General features: G+C 40.8%; 3 protein-coding genes across 3 annotated transcripts; 2 read left to right on the forward strand and 1 right to left on the reverse strand.

Moving 5' to 3' along the window:
* Window positions 1–926: 926 nt before the first annotated feature.
* Window positions 927–5,336, reverse strand: LOC138600199 (terminal nucleotidyltransferase 5C-like). The gene is made up of 2 exons (XM_069671698.1): window positions 4,771–5,336; window positions 927–3,660 (listed from the first exon to the last, which is right to left on the reverse strand). The coding sequence occupies exons 1-2, from the start codon at window positions 5,334–5,336 to the stop codon at window positions 3,042–3,044; spliced, it is 1,185 nt and encodes a 394-aa protein (XP_069527799.1). The 3' UTR covers window positions 927–3,041.
* A 2,892-nt stretch (window positions 5,337–8,228) lies between these two features.
* On the forward strand, window positions 8,229–11,934 carry chmp1b (charged multivesicular body protein 1B). The gene is made up of 8 exons (XM_069675688.1): window positions 8,229–8,386; window positions 9,461–9,558; window positions 9,671–9,817; window positions 9,934–10,002; window positions 10,122–10,229; window positions 10,656–10,699; window positions 10,933–11,005; window positions 11,265–11,934. The coding sequence occupies exons 1-8, from the start codon at window positions 8,371–8,373 to the stop codon at window positions 11,307–11,309; spliced, it is 600 nt and encodes a 199-aa protein (XP_069531789.1). The 5' UTR covers window positions 8,229–8,370; the 3' UTR covers window positions 11,310–11,934.
* A 1,656-nt stretch (window positions 11,935–13,590) lies between these two features.
* On the forward strand, window positions 13,591–17,624 carry rraga (Ras-related GTP binding A). Its single transcript, XM_069670659.1, has 10 exons — window positions 13,591–13,711; window positions 14,041–14,166; window positions 14,979–15,078; window positions 15,170–15,236; window positions 15,337–15,559; window positions 16,031–16,126; window positions 16,210–16,332; window positions 16,437–16,528; window positions 16,624–16,739; window positions 17,075–17,624. The coding sequence occupies exons 2-10, from the start codon at window positions 14,140–14,142 to the stop codon at window positions 17,176–17,178; spliced, it is 948 nt and encodes a 315-aa protein (XP_069526760.1). The 5' UTR covers window positions 13,591–13,711; window positions 14,041–14,139; the 3' UTR covers window positions 17,179–17,624.
* Window positions 17,625–18,655: the final 1,031 nt, after the last annotated feature.

Genomic DNA, 18,655 nt, shown 5'->3' on the forward strand with positions numbered 1-18,655 from the left:
TACTGTGTTGTTTGTTTTATACAGAAATTAAATGTCCTTGGCCGACCTATGAACAGGTTATTCTTACAGTCAGAAGAAGCAGCAGTATAGAGCGGGCACACGCTGACCAAACAAGCAAACCTTAATCTTCTAAACAAAACGTTGATGCTTCAAACACCAACCAGCTACCATGATAATCCACGCGTCAACACTTGCTGTGTGTTTTAAATAAATGCAGTTAGATTAAAGCTCCTGTGAGGAACTTTTGGTTTGTGTTGATTTTGGCGCCCCCTGTGGACAAAGCCGTACCTCTGATCTCTTTGCTGATTTTGTCCTGTACATGCTGAAGTGATGGTTTTTAATGAAAGATCTCATCCTTCTTTCTTTAAAGTATCACTCGCTTTAAATGTTTGCCCTGGAAAATGTAAACAAAGGCAGCAAGCAGTTAATCGCTTCGTCTGACACCTACCCCTCCGCCAGCAGTTTCAGGCATTTAAAATAACTACATAGAAATAATCGGTTTTGTCGCTGATGGTCTGGTTTGCTTTTTTAGGTCATATAGAGTCATCGGAATTAATTTCAGTCTGTTTCATAGCCAACGAAAAACTCCTCCCAGGAGCTTTAAAAGTATAATTAAAATACTTTTCAGTAAACATACTGGATAGGCAGAAAACAGCAGCTCTTCAATAACAAACTGGCCTGACTGCAAGTCAACATGTGCTGTGTTTGCGGGAATGAGTATGAATCAGTATTTGAAATTGACTGAATCTCAGAGCGTAAACAGAGCGTACTTTATCTTAAAAGGTCATACATGTGTCACTACCAATGTGCATGTAAAAAGTGTACCAGTAACACGGATAATAATGTTGCCATGGCACATTTGAAATTGAGTAAAACCAGGAAGAATTTATTATTATACTTTATAATATCATTCAAAGTACATATTATTATATATTATCATATTATTATTATTATTATACAAATGAGGTTTTGCAGTTTAAAGAACAGTGTAACTCAGACCACCAATGGAAGACTGCACACAAAGATCGGTTGTGTTATATTTATTACCACAATAACACAACAATCTGAGCAACTACATATCATAACAGGAATATTAAGTAAGCTCTCTACTAGTGAAACAGTTCCTGAACGATACACAACATACCCAAAGTCTCGACATAGATACATCACTGTAAAGATACACAGGGCACCACTGAACACAGTCGTGTAGACGTCTTCACGAGCACAGCAGAAACACCTTCATTACTCAACAACAGCTATGTGCATTTACATTGTGCTTCAGTCTCAGACTCGGTGTGAACAGCCCACATATCCTCACCTGTGCTTCAGTTATGTTTTTTAATTTTGAGTACATGTACTGTAGATACACACACACAAACACACAGGGACAGGTACTGCTGACTGCAGTTAAAATGTGCAGCCACATTTCTGCTCACTGACAGTAACTGACACACATTACTTCCAGTACAAGAAATAGCTTTAATACACACAGAAAGTCTAATAAGCCTGTTATAGATGGAAAGTTTGAGGGGGAGTTTAACATGCTTTCTCGTTTTTTTAAAGGTGTCTTTAAACCTCAAGACAAGGCAGCCAAGGCTTTATTCATACTGCCATCCGGGGGCAAATCCTTATGACCTGTTACATTGATTTGACAAAATACAGGGTCAATTCAGAGAAAAGTGATCACAGTTCCTGGTTTTTAACTAACTACTAGCACTTTACCTAAATTGAAACAATGCAAAAGCACAACAGAAAACCCTCTAAAACAATAACATCTGTGTTTTGGCATCAGAGAAACTCTGAGTTTGATTTAATATCCTAAGGGACTGTAGCAAAATTGTTAGCAGGGCTCATGGGTAAAAGAAAAGAGGAAGGGAAGATTTTTCTTTCAACTAGACTTAAATTTCACTTTGTCACTGCAGTGTGTTAAATCGTTAAATGAATAAGCTTTCCTTGTTCTATGAAAATGTCAAAGGACTTTTAAACATTTTGTCACTCAACATCTTATTGTGATTTATAGTGTCCTACGAAAACCACATTAGCATTATTTTGGAAAAGGAAAGTCTTCATCTGTAGTTTTGTCGTTGCTTTTCTCACTTGAAATTTTGGTGTGATGTATTTCTGTGAACCAGTCAGGATGTATCAACTTTTAAATCAAAATCAGATGAGGGTTGGTGGATCTGATTAAACCACATCCACACGGTCCTTTTGAGGCAGATTAGCTGAGTGTTCATCTATTATAAGAAGCGGAAATAGAGACAAACTTTTACTCTGGATGTTGCTTTATGAATTCTATGAATTGCTCGGAGAAATGTTTTATTTTCAGGCTTAACTATCCCGTGGAAGGGTTTCTACAAAGTGAAACATAAACCCCGCCCCTCTCACCACGCAAATAATTTTTGTACAGTCCCTTATTGAGTGTATTAATACATTCGTAATTACATGTTTACAAACACAGTTCTAACCATATCATGGAAATATCACAGTAAATCTTGTCTAATATATGCCCTCACATACAGTGTCCTATTTCTATACAGTGAATACACAGGTATAGTCACGTGCTGAATTTACTCCACATGGACTGATGAGTCACAAAACAGCTATATGAGGTTTCAGCCTCTCAGAAACATTAAGGATTTATAATTTTTCAAACCTCAACATCAAGATTTCTGCTGCCAATAACGATGGATAATAATTATCACAGCATAACATCTCCTCAACAGTGACCAGTACAGAGCTCTGCCAAACGTGAGCTGAATCAGCCTTAAACAAAGTCCACGTCAATGAAATCCTCTCTACGAGCTCTCTGGAAAGTGGGCTCTTAGCGATGTCTTTCCCTTTTCAAAAACATGCCCTGCCTCCAGACCCCTTTCAGTTCTGACCTCTCATGGTCTTTCATGTCATAAGCAGGAGGGATTTCAAAGCGTTAAACAACACTGCGCCTGGGGTCGCCTGTTGCTAAAACTTCCATTTGTGCCTGTGCTTGCAGAGCACCATGCTGAAAGCTGCCTACATGCCTCCCTGTGGGCACCGCACTGTCGCTACACCAGCCCAGTCTGCATGTGGACATGTAGGGGAGGGTAGGGGTGGTACACGAGCGGGGGCTGGGCCTGCGTGATGAAGTAGCTGCTGTAAATCGGCTCTGTCATGTACGGAGCCGGCTGGTAGAAGCAGGTGACGTTAGCCGTGTTGGGGATGGCGTTCTGCTCGCCCAGCACCCTCAGAGCTAAAACTGTGATCATGTTGAGCGTCTGCCTCCTCTCGTGTCCCATCAAACACACCGTGCTCTCGTCTATCACGCGCCGCAGGGTCATCAGGTAGTCGTACTTGCTCGCCTCCTCGTTGCCGATGAAATGGCACTGCAGGTAGGCCTCGATCTTGCGCTGCTGCTCGCTCACGTCAGGGAAGTCGATGAAGAAACGCGAGCACATGTATCGCTCCAAAGACTTGATCTCTGTCTCGCTGGCTGGTCTGAAGTTCCTAACCAGTAGGTCGCTGTACTTCAGCAGGCCCCCTCCTCGGATCTCCTCTGGGTTGTGGGTGGCGATGAGGCGGTGGCGTAGGTGATCCAAAGCCTGTTCAAAGTCTCCGTACATGCACTCTGCTTCGACAGTGATGGTAAAATCCTCTGCCGGCCTTGCCCATGCGCTTGCCCCACAGCTTTTTAGGACATTGTCCATTAGCTCAGGCGTTACCTGACTGATCTGAGGCTGTGTTGGTACGTTCGCTGCACATGTGTGGCTTTGAACGACTGAATCAGGAGGCTTCTTCGAGTGTTTCGGCTTCACAGTTTGTTCTACAGTTTCATTACAGCCAGTCCCATCCTGAGGAGTACTAGCTGGACTGTATGTGGGAACTGAAAGGGAGTTCAGGGTGTCTGGCTTGGAGCCTGAAATATTTGAGCCTTGAATTTGAGCATTGTCCTGTAGAGGAGGCTTTGGCTGAAGTGGTTTGGGGATTTCTATGGGTGGAAAGAGCTGCGTCGTGAGATCTGACAAATCATTCAGTAAGGACCATTTCTCAGGCTTTGTGATCAGCTTCTGAGACATTTTCCTTTGTAGTTTTGGTGAGGGACAATAGTCCGGTACAATGTCCTTTGATGTGCTGCAAGTTTTCTTAGCAGGAGGAGGAAAGGAACATTCATGTTGTGAATCTTTTAGGCTTGAGGTACTTTCAGTCCTACAGTTTACAGAGTCCACCTTAAACGGAGTAATCTCTTCACAAAGAGCCGTCTCTTGTGGAACTGTCTTTTCCGAGCGTGTGATAGATGCTGTCGGGGAGAACGCAGGTTTTTCTTCATTACTCTGCAGCTTGAAACAGTCTTGTATGATCAGTGGATCACTGACATCTGTAATTAAAGTTTTAGGGGAAGAAACTAAAGGATAATCACTCTGAAATGGCCCTTTGTCCTCTCTGCTTTCTTCACATAACTCAAACACAATGTCCTCCTCTGAGTGAACATCCTCTATGCCTTCCTCTTCCTCTTGCTCTAAGTTATTGTTCTCAGGTTCTGACACGTCCTGGGCCTTATCCTTTCCATCTACACATTCGACCTCCTGCGGCAGCTCTTTCTCGAGCTCAGAAACGGCTTCATCCGTGCACAGACTTTCTCCGCCGGTTGCCATTGCTGAGTCTTTTTCTGCTTCAATATCCTGAGGAACGCTCGATTGCTCTTGCTCTTTCTTTTCATCCTCACTGACTCTTTTAGACGAATTCCCAGCATTCGACGTCAGCTTTCCTCCGTGTCTCCTTTCGGTCGCCCAGTACGACTCCAGCATTCGGTCTAATATGATCTGGAAGGAATCCACGCTGAACTCAAACTGTCTTCGAAGGGAACTAACAAATCTGAGCCCCACGGTTTGAGATCTGTTGTTAGAGAGCGAGATGAGGCTCCATCTGTCGTGCTCGTTGAAAACTTTGACCATCTTTTGCACGTAGGCCTCCTTCATCGTCAGGCAGGTGATCTTCCGTCTGTTAACTCCACAAGGGAGGAGGTCTCGGAGACTACCAAGCACCACCTCCTTAATCACCTGGAGGTCCTCCTGCCTGGGCAGCTCCACCCCGAAAATGATGTCCAAGTCTCTGTAGCCCAGGCCGTTATCCCTCAGCAGGACGTGGCTGGCAGTCGCACCGTTGAGCCGAATATCTTTCACCTGGATGTCTCTTTCCACCAGACGGTCCTTCACCACACGGATGATGTCTTTGGCTCTCACCTGCAGGGTCGGGAAATTTCCTCGTCCATGGATGGGGATCACCTCAGTCAAGACCTTGTCCAGAGCTTGGACTTGCTCGAGGGTCAAGTTGTGGAACCTTTTCTCGGTTTGATGTTCGGTCATCCTTACCTGTGAAAGAGAGGTCTGACATTTGTATCACATTATCGCTAATGTCCAATAAAAGTAGAACAACAGAGAACTTTTTATATTGCTTTTGTTAACACACTGTCCTTATCTGTGTCTACATCACGTTCACTTTAGCTTGAAAGTCCACTCTTTCAAAGACTGAGCATTTGCTCTGTTGTTTTCCTCTTCACCTAGAAGTCTCAAATGTACAAGTGCAGTCAAACAAAATTCTGATTTGCTTGAAATGAGATTTGAAATGCACTCACTGCTCTGATTTTCTGCAACATTTAGCATGAAAAACAACCCACGAGTGAGCTCAGAGGACTGAGAGGAGTCTCAGTGACTAACCTGCCCGCTGTGCTGCCACTAGATGGCAACAGTCAGCATCACAGCACACGGCAAAGTGAACTGAATGACACAGTGAGAGCTTGAACGTGAGCCAATTTTAATGGACCTTAACTGCTTCATATATGTTGTGCTCTCACGTTTAATCCTTTAACAGATCATGGCAGGATATACTGGTGTCACAATGGCAGATATTGGCTTTAACCAATCTAAAGTCAGATGACCGTGCCTAGGTTAAAACCCCTCCTTCTGAAAGTTGTATTATTAAAGACTAAAAATGTGTCTACAAATACTCGCCATGTAGTCGCCATGTTGATTTTCCTTGACCAAAATGAGCTTGTCTGCTGGTTACAGGTGACTCACCTGTCTGTTATTCACTGGCTGTCAGCTGCACAGACAAATCAGTTCTAAAGATCTTTTAGAGACAGGCTGAACCTGTATGTGAAAGCTCTCCTCCTCTGACACAGGAGTGCCGAATATGAGCTTTTCATACAAAACAATGAACATAATGCTGTCCTAATACACTAGCTGCAGTAATAGATGACGATGTGCTTATTCTTGCTTTTACAATACGACAAAATTGCGTTTCTAAGAGGGGAAAAAGGTGCATCATCAGTAATGTCGCTGACTCACACACTACTGTCACAGGTTTAGCCTGTTGCCAGCTGGCTTTAAAGGACCTTCATGCTCTCAGACACCTTTATGACACCACAAGGGATCATTTCGGGGTCCTCAGGGTGTTTTGAAAGATGAATGCTCTCATCACTCCTAAAGCTGCGTGCAATAAATTATACTAACTACTTATAAAGTACGTTTGATTATCCACTTCAAGCATTAGTCAGCATCAGAAACTCATTTATATGTGCATGTGCATTAGATGTTATCAGCAGGATAATGAGAACAATTTCCTAAAAGCCTGACAGATTATGTGAAGATGCAACAACTCTCAGGCCATCAGCTCTTTAGATACCCTTAATGGGTAAAAATATAAGTTAATGTTAGTGTTTTAATAACATATTTTGCTCTCTTATGAATTAAACTTTTATATAAATAGAATAATGCTTTTAAAACAGACTGATCATGTGATGTAGGCTATGGTAAACAGCTCTTGATCATCTGTTGAGTGCACAGCGTGTGACCAGCCAACCTCATCCTCGGCCTGTGTTAATACTCGCCGGTCATCAGTGTAAATACAGTACGAGGCAGTATAACTCGGGGCACACGGACACATGGCCCACAGCAGCCTCTAGTGAATCTCAGGGGTTACATCAGCTCGGTCCTGCAGCAGGACTGCTCTCCTGCCACTTGGCTTCTTTATAGATAAGACTATATGAGTCATACAGCCCCTGAATGAAGCATCACTCGTTGGCTCTCCTGGATGCTTTTGCTGTGCGCACAGACGAAACAAAATGCACCACCTATGATGGAAATGTTATCAGTCAGCCTTTTAGACGGATTAAAACAAAGTATATTAATTAACCTATAGACTGTAGTCAGCTGGAGGCATACGGGTGGGTATTTTTAGCCCTCTCAGGATTAAAAACATTGAGCATGGACCACTTTTGTTCTTTGCATTTATTCCATATTGTCTTGTGAACCCCATTTTTACCCACATGTCAACTAACTAAATCACCACTTAGTTCATTATGAGCTTCTGTATTTTATGGTACATTTATCCTCGTTATAAGACACAAATGCATGTCATAGCTTATGAGCCAGTTTAAGTAAATGTACAAACAAATATGCTGAAACTTGGAAATGTGCTGCAAGGAAAAACAGAATGACACACAATAATAAAACAACCGCACAATAAATAAAAAAACACTCACCTGGTTTGTGGCCAAGTTAAAAATTGGGAGTAAAGCCAGAACAGCAACACAAGAAAAGACCAAACACTGAGATATCCAACAGGTTTTTTTTATCCGACCCCGTTAAGGAGGTTGATGCTGAAGTTAACACGGACAGTTTCCTCTCAGTGCAGGAGAGCTGTTTCCATGGTAATGAGGCGTCACGAAATTTACGGTAAATCACGACTCTCCGTTTCTCTCTAACTACAAACTGACAGCTACTTAAGTTTGAAACAAACACAGCATCGTAGCGCCATCAAAACGCATCTTAACAGTTTGATAAAGTTTGACTTTTATTGGAGGAGCACACCGATGTGTCAGGCTGAACTACCGGCGTGCCACCGCACTGCCGAGCTGTTGCGGGGTGAACATCACATCAGACGGAGTGAGTCATCCTCTCTCCCCGCCGTGATCCACACCGTAAATCTAATCATCAATCAACCGCCTTCACCGCCCACTAATCCGCCAGTGTAACACCTCATCCACTTTTCTCTGTCTGTATTCACTCACCACCAAACAAAAGCACCACGGGAGACCGATTTGAAACATTAAAAGTGCAGTAATTTAATATAAACGGTTAGTTTTCTCTTTCATTCACATTTTGCAAGGAGGAGGGGACGACAGCTCCCTCGTGACGTCGAGTGGAATACCGTCACCACGTGACGATGACGTCGTTCATATTTTGGTATAACATCAGGAAGTGCGGAAGAAGGCGAAGACCGAAACCCGAAAGGTTGAAGTTTAACTGATAGGTTTTGCTTTATTTAACTACTTTTCTTGCGGATTTTCCGTAAGTATTCGATCTTGTAGTTGTTGGATTTACCAAGAGTCGCTTAAAGATGTCGTCAATGGAAAGTATCCTTTAATGAGAGTGGTGAGAAAGAGACGTAAGACTGTGGTGTAACGTCGAGTGCTTAAAGACCGAACATAACAACATGACGAAACTGGTGAGATTTATTTACGACAGACATCTAAAACAGTCCTAAATATGTCCAATATTATCCAAATTCAAAGGTGCTGGTTCATCTATCAACCTGGATATTTCCTAGTTAATTTCAGGCGTCGTAAAATGTCAACTGAACTCGGACCGAAGCTGCGGAAGCTTCGATGCTAATGGCTGAAAAAAATACCCAACAAGTGACTTTTGGTAATTTGAACCATGTAGTGAAGGTGTTACTAAACACTCCATAAAAAGATAAAGTAGTTTAATTACGTGTACATGCTCTGTGTGGGCCTACGGGTCCTTAATTTAACAAGCTATACGCGCCATTAAGGTGTCACACGAACTGCATTTAACATACATGCTATTCATATGTTACTCCAACAATAGCCTACCAGTACACGTTACATAACCTGTAATAGTCACTGCATGCCAGTCAAGAGCAAAGTTGCTAATTGTTTTGATTTTAAACAGCAGACTAAATGATTGATATTTCAATTATTCAACAGTCAGTTCCAACCAAATAATCTGGACAAAAGGCATTGATTTATATCAAATCCTAAAAAGAAAATAGACTATCAAAAGGCAACCAAGGTTGGATCACTATCTGATGGCAAAGATGAAAACTGCCACGGATCCCTGGACCCTCAGGGGCCCATAGAGCTCCAGATTCAATATGTGTCAACTCATTTGTGGTTGTTTATTTAATTGGAAATTGTGTGTGAAATTGTAATGATGCGTTTATCACTGATTTATCCTTTTCTACCCCAAGAAAAGGCTAAATATATTATAGTCTTGATCAAATGTATTTCCAACCATTATTTATAGGATAGAGACATTACACACCTACATGTCAGGACTCTTGTTGCTATTTCCTCCTATCGCACCCCCACCACATGCATGAAGCTTTCCCCAGCAGTAGAATTGGCCATCCAAGGTTTGTTGTTGTTTTGGTATGGACCTTGTTCTTCTTTAACCGCGTATCACAGAACATCTCTTCAATCTGAAGATGGCCACCAAAGAACTTCACAGAAATTCAGTGAAATGTGACAAACAGGAAAAAGCAGAGAAGGCTAAAGTCAAGAAAGTAAGTCACACCTCTGAAGTTTTCATCCAGATAGCATGTAATGAAAGCTGATTAGCTGGTCTTGGCTACAGAATATTTTTACTGACATACTTTATTTCTGTGCCCTCTCTAGGCCATCCAGAAGGGGAACATGGAAGTAGCAAGGATCCATGCAGAGAACGCCATCAGACAGAAGAACCAGTCTGTGAACTTCCTGAGGATGAGCGCTCGGGTCGATGCAGTGTCAGCAAGAGTCCAAACTGCAGTAACAATGAACCAGGTACTTTGAATACTGTGTCACTTCATGCGGCTGTAGGCCATACGGGCTTAAAGTCTTAACTTCAGACTTGAGAAAGCTTGTTGGTTGTCATTTTTTGATGGTGTTTTATTTCTCAGGTCACAAAATCTATGGCTGGAGTGGTGAAAGGCATGGATTCTGTCCTGAAGTCTATGAATCTGGAAAAGGTAGAGTGTCATTAACGCAGAATAACATCATCTTAATAGTTCTTTTTAAGCCGGGAACACTTTAATTTTTAAATTTGATAACAAATAACCCACTTTGTCGATTTCCGTTGTTTTTACAGATTACAGCTCTCATGGACAAATTTGAGCACCAGTTTGAAACTCTGGATGTTCAGACAAGCCAAATGGAGGACACCATGAGCAGCACAACAACACTCACAACACCACAGGTACATGCCTCTCCTCTTTTCGCAGGGTAGTTTTTTTTAAAGGGCCAGTTTGCCGATTTTCTACCTCAGTCCTGTCATGCTATAATGGGCAGCTAATGCCATTATGGTAGGGAAAAAATGTAATTTCGCTCTGTGCCTTTTGGAGGATGTTATCCGCTTCTCCAATGGGCCCTGGAAAGCCTCCGCCAGACTACCTAAAATGTATCATCTGGCGGAGGCAATGCATGCTGGGTTTTGTAGGAATGTAGAATGGGTGACACCATGAGCTGTTTGTACAACTTTCTCCACAGCTATGGCGCCAATTTAAAGTATTATTGCTTCTATTGATTACAGAGAACATCAGCTTTGACTGACAGCGGCTTTTTCCAGGGGCGAATTTCTCCTTTAAGACAAAAACATTCACTGTAAATCTAATATGTGTTTCAGAACCAAGTGGACTCATTGATGCACGAAATGGCCGATGAAGCAGGGTAACCTTTTATTTTTTTCTACCAACTATCTTTGTTAAAAGTATTAAATCAAGTAAAAAGGTGTAACGTTTGTGGTCATGTAGTGCATGCATTGACTGTAAATGTGAATAATTTGATCAACATTCATTGTAGCAAAGTTTAGCATAGTATATTTCAATATAAGATAAGCAACATATTGTGTTTTTAATCATAAAGTAAGTTTTGAGTATGTGTGTGTGTGTCATCATGTTTAGATTGGACCTGAACATGGAGCTCCCTCAGGGACAGACCGGATCAGTGGGTACCAGCGTGGCCTCTGCAGAACAGGTACACAAGCACATTTTGTCTTCTTCTTCTTTTCACATCTGGCACAGAAACCAGAGAGCTTGTAGCTTTGTAAACACGGAGTTTATCACAGAGATAGTGCGGAAAAAGAAATAAATATAAACTGAAGACAATTAGTGAACAATCCTCTGACAATGATGCTGAATGTTGTCAAATCAAGCAGCGTTTTCACAAAGGTTAATAGATCGTCTCGTGTTTATCTTCCTCACTAATGCCTGTCTTCTCTCTCTCTCGTCCAAAGGATGAACTCTCCCAAAGGCTCGCCAAACTCAGAGATCAAATGTAAACGACGACTGTGGAGGATTTGCATTTAATGCAGAGCTCTAGAGTATTCACACACTACCTGAATATTACTCCCAAACCTATTTACATCGTGTCCTTTTTCCTCTTTACATCTCATGTGTCTCTGTAGAGGAGCTACTGAAAATGGCCTCTGTTGTTCCTATGTTTATTTTAATAATTCGATACCTTTCTGTAAACTAACACTGATGCTGGTGATGGAAAAGAGATGTTTTTCCTCAATATACGCATTTACCAATGAGAGATCAAATATATCTTTAATGTGCATACTTAAGGACACCCTACGTTTTTTAAAATATCAAGCGTGGAGGCTGTAAGCCTGTATTTGAAGGCAAATTTCATATTCTTCTGGTGATTAAGCTGAAGAGTTTTTAACCGTAGAATTTAATTTCTGTTTCACTGTACATTATTTCAGAGCTTTTTCTCCTCAGAGTTTAACAGACCTTCAACCTCACTGTTGAGTCTACTTCTTTTGTTGATTTGTTGTGTATCTGACAAATATTTAAAGAAGATACCGGATGATTGGCTCGTGTGTGTGCCTGATCGTCAGTATTTTCACTGATTATTTAGGAAGGGGTTACAGTTCAATAAAGTTTTATAATACTTTTGAATCTTTGTTATAGATTTATTAATTAATTTATATGTAAAAAAATATATTTTGATACTCTTAACATGAATCTTTATTTTATCTGTAGTGGGGGAAAAATCCATTCTGAAAAAGAACTATAACACAAAGTCACAAACTGTAGCCAGTCCTTGGCTCTATGACATCTCAGGAATTGCTGTGTGTTATTATAATAAGATATTGGCCCTTACAGCTGTCAGAAGGTGAACAGGAGGTGAGGTGTCTCATTTATCAACATTATGTTGGAACCAATAGTTGTGGAAATTTTATTTGCCATCTCACTGACACATATCCTCAGAGAACCAAAAGAATAACAGCTGACAGGAAACTTAAACCCAGTATTAAGACTTCAGAATAATATTTTATTTGACATTTAGTGCAAATAAACAACACATGGGATGATATAAAAATGTTATACTGTCACATAAAAGATGGCACCTAGTATTTCAGATGTTCACAAGGTGGCTCTACTCGCTTTAGTGTTCCAAATCCAGATGATTTGTGACCATTTTATTCCACTGACTTCTCTCATTCACTCAATAACATGAAGGAAACAAGTGGTCAAATCGCCTTCTCTGTCTGATGCTGCTGCTGTGTAATAATAGTTGCCTTAAAGGGAGGTCCTTACTTCCAACATTTTTTGTTCCATTGCATGCAGAAAAAATCACAAGTCATCCCTAACTGGCAGCTGACACCTCACCTCTCCTCAGCTGAACCATGTTCAGTCATAGAGAAGTTGTTTTGATGCTATCCAAGCAAAAAATAAGAAATGACGTTGATATTAAAATGTATTTCTGTAGGCTTTTCTTAGGGGGAGATAGAAGCTTTTATTTAGCTATTTACTATTTTTTTGTTCCATTTTAACCACGTTCAACATTCACAGAAGTACATATATACAAAAAACCTTAACATAATTTTTCACAAGTGAAATACAACAGAATATATATATATATTTATATAAAAACTCTGGAAATGAAAGCTGTAAACAATTTTCTTAATTTTTCCGCCTTCCTGATTATATTTGCCCTTTACTCGCATATATCTACTGTTGGTCAGGTAGCTAGATAGTTGCTTTAACCTCTCCATAATCATGGCTGCTCAATGCCCTCTAGTGGCCACAATGAAGAACTACAAGTCCATGTCTATATTTTACTGTATATCTGTTAAACAACAGAATATATTGAATAAAATATATGTTAAACATAATGATTATTATTGAAATGTTATTACTGTACTTAAATTCATTTATACATTTTTACCGACCACTGGATAAGAATCTACAGGAAGACAGCTAAATAATTAGTTGGGTTTTTTTTTATTGTTGTGGGTCAAAATGTTTTCTTTGGGTGTGTCTACCACAGAAAATGAGACACAAATTGGATGGAAATAAAGTGGGGGTTTTTAAAGGATGGTGGCGTAATCTTTTTTTTAATTGCATTCGGTAAATTAATATCCTTTTGTTGGTTCACTGGCCTGATTATATCTAAAGCAATTAACATTTTAATTTAATTTTAAATTAAAATTTATTTTTATTTTATTACAGTTACATCCAAAAAAGACCAGGTTTATGAGCAACGTTGTCCTTAAGGCAAAAGCCAGGGCATACAGTATTTCTGACTCATCATGTGACTCTGGCGTAAACAGGAAGCAGCTGATCTTCACTGCCTGTTTCTACCAAGTAATGTATACAGCTGTATATAGAAACAAATATAAATTATATCCTAAAACTGCTCGAATTTAAGTAACCGTTCTACCCTGCTGGGGTAAGTAGACAATACACTACTGAAAAGTAATTCAGCTAGCTAGCCGTTTAGCTTGGCTAAGCTACCTGACTCGCCTGGACTGTCTGTCGTGCTAGCTAACATAGCATTAGCTTAGGTGTTTATCCGGAAAACAGAAAATAGTTTTAATAAAGTTAGTAAACTATTTGTAGATTATTGTTTCTCTAATAAGCTTAGGTATGGTTACATTTGTTTGACATGTTAATCGTTTAAGCGTTTAAACGTGTCATTTGCAGTTCTATTGCTTTTTCAGATTCAGTATTGCTAACTTAAGATGTGACAGCTAGGTGAAAATATTTGTGTTTGTTCAGCAGCTGAAGGAGAGGAAGAGGAGAGCTGCTGCGGACACGGACTAAAGTCATCTGACTTGCAGCCCAGAGAAATACTCTACATCGTGTCTGCTCAGGGGGATGTCAAGCACAGCAATGAAGAAAAAGGTGAAGCAGAGGCTAATCATTGCTACAGAGAGTAGCATCACAAGCAGTACTCCAAATCATCCATGTACTCTGTCTTTTAAATTGAGAGTTTTCCCCCTAAAGCTCTAAGATTCTGGATGCTTTAGTCATACCCACCATAGTGACGGGAAATTATAAATTTGATATTAAGTATTTGATATTTAAGAACCCCCATAATAAACAAAAGTCACGAGTAAAGGGATTGCTTAATCATCCATGGTCATGGGACAATTCCCTCTTCTAACCTGTGCTTCTAGCAAAAAATATAAAATATATCTTTTTTACTGGCTTCATTGAATCATAGATTAATCCGACATGTTGGGCTTTTAAAGATTGAAATATATTCAGATAAAGGGTGATAAATCTTGCCCTTTATTAGCCTACTATAGATAGCCAATGAGATACTGGTTTTCTTAACAGTCTATGCCATGAGAAGAAGTTAGTTATCGGCTATTGGTATCAGCTAAAAAAAATCCAGATCTTGCAAACCTTATGCCTTGCCATGTAGAGACTGACAGGGGTCATTCTGCAGCAGTTCAAGTTGATTCTTCACGTGGATGATGTTTTTATAAATACTATTTATTTTACGTTAAATAGTAAATATAATATATTCTGAAATACAAAAATCAACCAGAGTCAATTTGTAGCATTTGCATTGACGATGAGGTTGCATGCATATAAAGAACATCAGCACAGTCAATTACTGATATTTCCTCCACAGATGGTCATAAAAGAGAGGGTAGATAAGATTGTTACTTCACTGATGTTCTAATCTGCTGCGTTGTCGCTTTCAGGTGTTACTGATGGGAAAAAGTGGGTCTGGCAAGACCAGTATGAGATCAATCATCTTTGCCAACTACATAGCTCGAGACACACGTCGCCTTGGAGCTACAAGTAAGATTACTTAATTAAGATAAATGTTGCATGGCGGATGTTTCGTTAAGCTCATCTCTGAGAATAATCTTACATCCTTTGTTGAATGCAGTCGATGTGGAGCACTCCCATGTTCGATTTCTTGGCAATCTGGTTCTTAACCTGTGGGACTGTGGAGGGTAAAGTACACTTGTTCATTATTTGCCATCATTGGATCAGCTTTGACCCTCATCTGAATCTGTCTGTGAAATGTTGCTTTCTGCTCCTTTCCCCCATCAGACAGGACACGTTCATGGAGAACTACTTCACCAGCCAGAGGGACAACATTTTCAGAAACGTAGAGGTGCTTATTTATGTGTTTGACGTCGAGAGCCGTGAGCTGGAGAAAGACATGCACTACTACCAGTCGTGTCTGGAGGCCATCCTGCAGAACTCCCCCGATGCCAAAGTGTTCTGCCTCGTACACAAAATGGATCTGGTGCAGGAAGACCAGAGAGATTTGGTAAGTTTAACTGTGTCATTATTAGTTGTTGTCTCCCTCTCTCACATACAAAGCACAGGAAAAGCAGCTGAAACGAAGCTGTAACTTTTTTTCTTTGGCACATTTGGTGCTTTTACTGATCTAACTGGCAACCATCAAACAGATTTGTTACCAGCATGGCAAGAAAATGACCTTAAAATTTTATGATATTTTTTTGAAGGCTCAAAACACAGTAGAATCAGTCATGTGACATTAATTAGCCAGTCTTGACACTAAGTTAAAAGATTATTCAACATTATATTGGTTTTAATTAGTCTATATAAATCCAAACATCACTATAGATAATCTTGGTGATGTTTAAACAATAGCTTTTTTTTTTGATGGGAGGAAAAACACTAAAGGCAACTAGAATACGTACTGAAAATAATCTGTTTTCAATTTACATAATCAAAATCAATTTTCTCTTTTTGTGATCTCTTTCTGTTGTCACAGATCTTTAAGGAGCGTGAAGAAGATCTGAAGAGACTGTCCAGACCTCTGGCCTGCACGTGCTTCAGGACGTCAATCTGGGACGAAACCCTCTACAAGGTTCAGACATGTGACTGTTTGTAGGTTCACATTTGGGGTAACAAAGTCGACCCTGTGTGAGAAATTTTTTAATGTCTTTGCAGGCCTGGTCAAGCATCGTGTACCAGCTCATCCCGAACGTCCAGCAGCTGGAGACAAACCTGAGGAATTTTGCTCAGATCATCGAGGCAGATGAAGTTCTTCTGTTTGAGAGAGCCACCTTCCTGGTGAGAGCTGTAACTTCCTGTGGCACAACTGTCTGTGCAGAAGATCTGGATCTAGTAATTTAAAGTTTTGTGTTGTTGTTTTACACGGTGTCTCGTGAATGCAGGTGATCTCCCACTATCAGTGCAAAGAGCAGCGTGATGCTCACCGGTTTGAGAAGATCAGTAACATTATCAAACAGTTCAAACTCAGCTGTAGGTGAGTTCACTCTGCAAAGACATCGCCTTCACTCCGCTCATCACCTGCTGCATTTAGATGATGTTTCTAACTCTGGCTTTATTTTCAAACCGTAGTAAACTTGCAGCCTCTTTCCAAAGCATGGAAGTGAGGAACTCCAACTTCGCCGCCTTCATTGACGTCTTCACCTCCAACACATATGTCATGGTCATCATGTCAGACCCCTCCATTCGTAAGTAGTGAAGATGACGTTTCTCTGCAGTGCGAGTACAGTAAAAGCTATAGAAACCAGGGAAGAGTAAGTTAGATTTGAAAGCATCCAACCGTTAAAATGTTAAAGCCCAAAACAGACTAACACTCACTGCCCGATGAATCCATGAAAGAGCGAGGGGAGCTAAGTTCATCCTTGTCAAACTATCTTTCTTTGGTATTCCTGTGCATCTAGCCTGTTAGCTTTAGCATGTGGAAGACTTCTCTAATGTGCAGAATATAACCAAAACTGCTTGTAAAATAAATTGCCTTACATAGCTTTAATAATAATAATGATCTATGTCTCCATTCTTGCAGCATCTGCAGCCACTCTCATCAACATCCGTAATGCTAGGAAACACTTTGAGAAGTTGGAGCGGGTGGACGGACCCAAGCACAGCCTGCACATGCGAATGCGCTAGCCGGTGCGATGGTTCCCGTGGAAACTCTCAGCCAATCAGTCCACAGGCGGCAGACGACATGTTGCGGTCTTTCAGCTCTGATGCATTTGAGCAGCCCTGCACTGTTTCCTCTTTATCTTCACATTCAATCACAGTTCTTTCTGGGGAGGAATCATATTTTCTTTTTCGTCTAATTTCTACAGTGATTAAAAGTATCTCGAGCAGCAACGCATTCTGTTGAAATGAATTTGCCCCAACTGGACGCATTTAAGTAAAATACATAGTTGTGTTTATTATGACGGGGGCTACTATGCTGTCACACGTATCGTCTTATACCGTAGGTTCATTCGCTCCATGCAGTGAATCCCAGTGATCGGGGGATGTTAATCTCCAATGTTGGGCAGCAGCTGTTTGATTTTCAAATGCAGTTTGTAAGCTGTTTAACGTTGAAAGGATGAATAATATAGTTATATTCAGAAAAATCCAGTTGTTTTGTGTTTTTTCAATTTTGACAATGCTCACCACTTCCATCCATCCATCCATTATCTACACCGCTTATCCTGTTCAGGGTCGCAGGGGGGGGCTGGAGCCTATCCCAGCTGTCATTGGGCGAAAGGCGGGGTACACCCTGGACTGGTCGCCAGTCAATCACAGGGCTTGCTCACTTATAGTCATATTTATGTTATGAACAAACAAGGTACATATTTACTTCCTGTGAAAGACCTCCTGCTCAGGGTTGGTTAATTTGTTCCTTTGATTCACTGCAGATTTTCTGGCCATGAGGCTGTTTGACACTCTGCACCAGTTGTCCTGTACACATGACATATGGTGGCAAGTGTTTGATCGGGCGGGGGGTTGGATCTGGGTGTGTGTGTGTGTGTGAGAGAAGGAGAGAGGGAGTGTTGAAGGGGAAAATGAGCTCAGTGCACCTGTTAATCAAATTGCATTGAGTTTAAGTGTACAGTGTACATACAATTATAGTAGATTGTTAGAAGCGCAAACTTGCTGAATTTCAGGGATCAAATGTAACAAACAGCCGTCACTCGTTACTCACTTAACACTTAAAGATCCTGAAACATGGCTTTACACCTAAGGCTGCAGTTCCTTGAATGACCACTAGATGCTGGCTCCAGCTTGTAAAATGCTTATCTTTACGGCATAATTAAACTTAATTAGGTTTACAGCCAGTTTTGGTCTCTAAGGCTCATTTCCCCATTCATGACAAGTGAACTTTGGGTGAATCTATAAATAACTCGCCTGTTTAAATCACAATAGGGCTTAAAGTTATTCATATTGATCTTTGAGTGACAGTTCTCAGCTTGTGCTAGCTGTCTGCTAGCTGTCACATACTTCACCGGGCGGTTAATTGTACGAACAGGGCATCCAAGAAGTCTGTGCTCCAGCTTTATTGGCGAGCGAAAGCACTTATTGGTGAAGGCACTTGCTGTACCTGGCTTGTAAGTTTGTTCAGGGTTTCTCATACAGTGACTTATTTTTA

This window comes from Semicossyphus pulcher, unplaced genomic scaffold (genome assembly GCF_022749685.1).
Source record: "Semicossyphus pulcher isolate SPU_LCO1_2020_fin unplaced genomic scaffold, fSemPul1.0.p SCAF_10, whole genome shotgun sequence".
Lineage (NCBI taxonomy): Eukaryota > Metazoa > Chordata > Actinopteri > Labriformes > Labridae > Semicossyphus > Semicossyphus pulcher.